Genomic DNA, 4496 nt, shown 5'->3' on the forward strand with positions numbered 1-4496 from the left:
CACTTGCCCTTTTGCCCTCAGTCCAAAAAAGTGCCCTTTTGAAAGACGTGATTTTTTTTTTTTTAAAGCTGCGCGATTTAAAAAGGTGTGAAAATAATGGCTTGATTTGTGCCCCTTCTTCAAAGACACCCGAACCCTGTCGCTTTTTCACTGTCACCGTGTCACGTGAACACGCTCGCAGTTCATTTGTTGTGAGGCGTGTAGCAGCGGCATGACATAGGAGTACTTGGAGTAGGCATAGTAGGCTAACTATAGCGACTGGGAGCCACGGCGGACAACACGGCAGCTCTTTCCCTTCCCAACCAGTCAGGTAACCCATGAATCGAGTGAAATTATTCTGTTTGCCCTCTAAGACCAACCTGCAATTGTTTTGTTGTGAAGTAGCCTGTCAGAAACTGCACATGACAAACTTTGCCAGCTTACCCCTCCATCCATCCATATGGATAAACAAAAAAACGACACATTTAAAATGTAACCTAAACCATTTAGGCAACCCCACTCTCCATCAATTCTGACCTTTTTGCATACACTATTGAAAATATCACGTTATGCTATAGGCTACATGCCGTTAGGCAGAGGGCTCTTTTGAGCCCATTTTTCGTTACAAATTTTAGGATGATCTCACGGAAATCTGTGAATAAATACAAAGTTTTCAAACTGAAGTCAGTGACGGGAAGACATCACACTTTTTAGAGATGGAACTGCAGAAAAACCTAAAACCTTGACATGATTATGAATAATAGAATTATGGACGTTTCTCCGTTTTTGTGGATTAGCCTTTCCATAACTAACATCAACTACTGTCCTACTTTGGTAAGATTGAAATTAATGTCTTTGACTGTCTTTAGTAGGTGTCTCCTGTGAGAAAGTTAGAACACCGTCCAACTGTCTAAAGATGCAGTCTTTAGCCTAACTGGTTGTTACTGACTCAGCGATGCTCGCAGACATTTACGCACTGTGTTGTGACCTGATTGTGACAGAACAGTGACGTTGTTATTGGTAGTTTGAAGGGTACGGTGTTGGGGGTGGTGCATGTTAAAAGTTTTGAGAAGCACTGGTTAGACATGTTAATTTTTTTTTGGTGTAACATATTGGCAACATTAACACATTAATTTGCTAAAGGAAAAATAGGCAGTTCCCAATTGCCTGTGAAAACGACCATTCTGCCCTGTTCTTGTAATGACCACAGTCAGTCTTATTCGTTCTCATACATTTTGGTCTATTTATTTACTAATTTCAGCAAGCATAATGCCTAGGAAAGAGAGGCTGAGAAAGGAGAAAGAAAGGGATCTACAACAGGCAGCCCAGGGAAGTAGTTCTCTGCTCTCCTGGATGAAAGCAAAGGAAAATGAAGATGAAAGGTCAGAGTCAAGGGCAGAGTCAGGTTCTATTTTAATGTTTTAATGTAACCTGCTCCTTGCAGTTAATTCTATTGAAAAATCTTAAAAGCTGTTCACACTTAATCAGCAGGCATTGAGCTAACTATTATTTTGTACCTACGAAAGTTATTTCTATGTTACAAGACTTGCAGTATGGGTTATTATTAAAACTATCTGTTTAAGCTTATTATTATGATAAATAATAATACTATTATTATTATTATTGTTCCATTGTAGTCAGTCACAGCAGGGAAGCAGCTCTATGCCATCTACCAGCATAGCAGAAGAGGGAGATATAGAAACAGATGAAGCCGCGACCAATGCAGCAACAGGTTCAGTTAGGCCTACAGACACTGATGTAGTGCTCTCTGAAGACCACAATGAGGAAGAACAGATCGATCACATAATGTCAAAGTTAGCAGCTTTACAATACCCAACAGATCCAACACACATCCATACATTTAAAATAAAGCGCAATGACAGATACGTTTCAATGTGCTGCAATGTGGGCCCATGTCAGCCTGATATACCTTACCCAAAAACTGAGGGGAGATCATTCCAGAAACAGTGGTTTTCTGCTAATGTGTGGCTGGAATACTCACCCACTGCTAATTCAATGCATTGTTTTAGTTGTCGGCTTTTCCTCTCGGATGAAAAATATAAAAGCAGAACAGCCTGGACAACTGATGGCATCAGAAAGTGGAGTACTGCTCTTGAAAAAATCAAACAACACTCCAGCGCAGAGATGCACATGACAAGCATGGTTAGATGGATCAATTTCCAGAAAAAGGCCCTTCAGTCTGCATTTGATGTTTCAGACGTAAAAGGGGTGGAAGTTAGAGAGCGAGAGAGGCAGACAAACAAAGAAATCCTGACAAGATTAATTGACCTAACAGTGTATCTTGCACGTCAGGGACAAGCATTCCGAGGTCATGATGAGAGTGAGTCCAGTGATAACCGTGGCAATTTTCATGAATTAGTCAATGTATTTTCCCGCTACGATAGTGTGCTGAAAATGCATTTGGAAAAAATTGCCACAGTTAAAGCCACCAAGACAAGGCCCCAGGTGTCACTGCTTTCCAACAGAAGTCAAAATGACATCATTGCAGCACTAGGAACTTACATCAGGAAGGAGATACAACGTGAAATAAAAGAGGCTGAAATGTATTCCATTCTACTTGATGAAACCTCTGATGTTTCACACAAAGAGCAAGTGTCATTTGTTGTGCGATATTTTCATCATATGCAAATAAAGGAGAGATTCATTGAAGTGTGCAATGTTGATACAACTACAGGCCAGGAGCTGGAGAATACAGTGTTCTTGCTTCTGCAAAAGAATGGCCTAGAGATGAAGAACATGTATGGTCAAGGCTATGATGGAGCAGCCAACATGAGTGGCATGTATAAAGGTCTCCAAGCTAGAATCCGTGCACACAATGAGAAGGCCCTCTATGTGCACTGCAAAGCCCATTGCCTCAATTTGGTACTAGTGGAGGCATCAAAGTCCAGCAAGCATTTTGTGACATTTTTCAACTTGGTGGAGAAATTGTATGCCTTTTGCTCAGGCTCCCCAAAGCGTCATGCTGCCTTGGTCAAATTTCAGGAGTCTCTCTTTCCTGGACAACGTGTTATGGAGCTCCAGCAGCTGTCAGATACTCGATGGGCTTGCAGGGAAAAAGCACTGAAGGCACTTCAGAGAAATTTGAAAGCCATTTTGATGCTCCTTGATGACATCAGTGACAGTGACCCACCTAACCTGGCCCAAGGTGATGCTCAGATGTACAGAAATGCCATTAATTTTATGTTCATTCTCTGCATGGAAATCACCACACCAGTATTCGAAGTCACTGCTTTGGCATCAGATTCTCTGCAGGAAGAAGGGTTGGACCATTCCACTGCCTACAAGGTAATTGATGGTGTGCTTCACACATTGCAAACCATGAGGTCTGAGGAGAAATTTGGAGAGATATTTAGATGTGCATCAGAGAAGGCAGAGAGTTTCAACATTCCAGTACCTACCGTGGTGCCTGGTCAGGAGAGAAAGCGGAAAGTTCCAGTGCGTTTCCAACACAGCACCACAGTGTCTCAAGTAGGTGCTCAGTTTGAGTCAGTGGAGGCATATTTCAGGAGTGGTGTATATTTCACCTTTCTGGACATCATGACTGGGGAACTGAACAGGAGGTTCAAAGGGGACAATACTGGAAGCCCAACGGCCAGAATCATTCAGTCCTTCCAGCCCTTAACTGTGCATGCTAACTGGGTAGGCCCACCAAACCCAGAAGCCATTGAAGCTGTCCACATCCTCTGTGAATTCTATGGAGAAGATGAGGACCAGCTCAAAACAGAATTAAAGGTCTTCCACTCCAGCTTTAGTTCAAAAGACCTCAGAGAAATATTTCTGATACTGAGGGAAAACAATGGCCAGCTGATCTTTCCTGCCTTTGTCAAAATGATTCAGATCTACGCAACACTACCAGTGACAACTGCGACAGTTGAAAGATCTTTTTCAAAGCTAAAAATAATCAAAAATAAACTAAGAAGTTTGTGTGGAGAAGAAAGGTTGTCTGATCTCCTCTTGTTGGCCATTGAGAAAGATATGGAGATCAATTACAACGAGGTCATCAACATCTACAAAGACATGGCACCAAGAAGGATGCTTCTTTAGAGCAGTACACTCCATTTAATGGACACTTGAGAATATGTATGTATATAGTTTAGAGTTGGATACAGATTTTATCTTTTTGTGGTGTGATTTTTGATTTTTAGAGAATGTTTTGAAATAAAAGTCAAATTGCATTTAACCTGTGCGATTTTTTTATTATAAAAAGAAAAGGTTTTCCACATATGCAAAAAGTGCCCTTTGTTCCCCCTGGAGCACTTGCCCCCCAAAATGTCTGTGCACGCCACTGGGGACTTCTCTCATATTATTATAGAGTCTTCGCCTAACAATTTAAAGCACCTTAAGATGACTGCTATTGTGATTTGGTGCTATGTAAATAAAACTGTATTGAATTGAAGTATATTTGTTGCGAAATCCTCTTTAAAACCTTTTGTTTTCTTTCCTTTTCTATTCTAAACTTAGTTAAAGTCAGTGGTCTCACTAGTGTGTGTGCGTGT

General features: G+C 41.2%; 1 protein-coding gene across 1 annotated transcript; it reads left to right on the forward strand.

Annotated features, from left to right (window-relative positions):
* Positions 1-2622: 2622 nt before the first annotated feature.
* On the forward strand, positions 2623-4044 carry LOC146665217 (zinc finger MYM-type protein 1-like). Its single transcript, XM_085413409.1, has one exon. It carries the CDS (start codon positions 2623-2625, stop codon positions 4042-4044), a length of 1422 nt encoding a protein of 473 aa, XP_085269535.1.
* Positions 4045-4496: the final 452 nt, after the last annotated feature.

Source organism: Rhamphochromis longiceps, linkage group LG7 (genome assembly GCF_057381845.1).
Source record: "Rhamphochromis longiceps isolate RC_006_pf linkage group LG7, R_longiceps_female_GT1.1, whole genome shotgun sequence".
Lineage (NCBI taxonomy): Eukaryota > Metazoa > Chordata > Actinopteri > Cichliformes > Cichlidae > Rhamphochromis > Rhamphochromis longiceps.

Coding starts and splice junctions, on each gene's coding strand:
- LOC146665217 (XM_085413409.1), top strand. CDS start 2,623: ATGCAAATAAAGGAGAGATTCATTGAAGTGTGCAATGTTGATACAACT.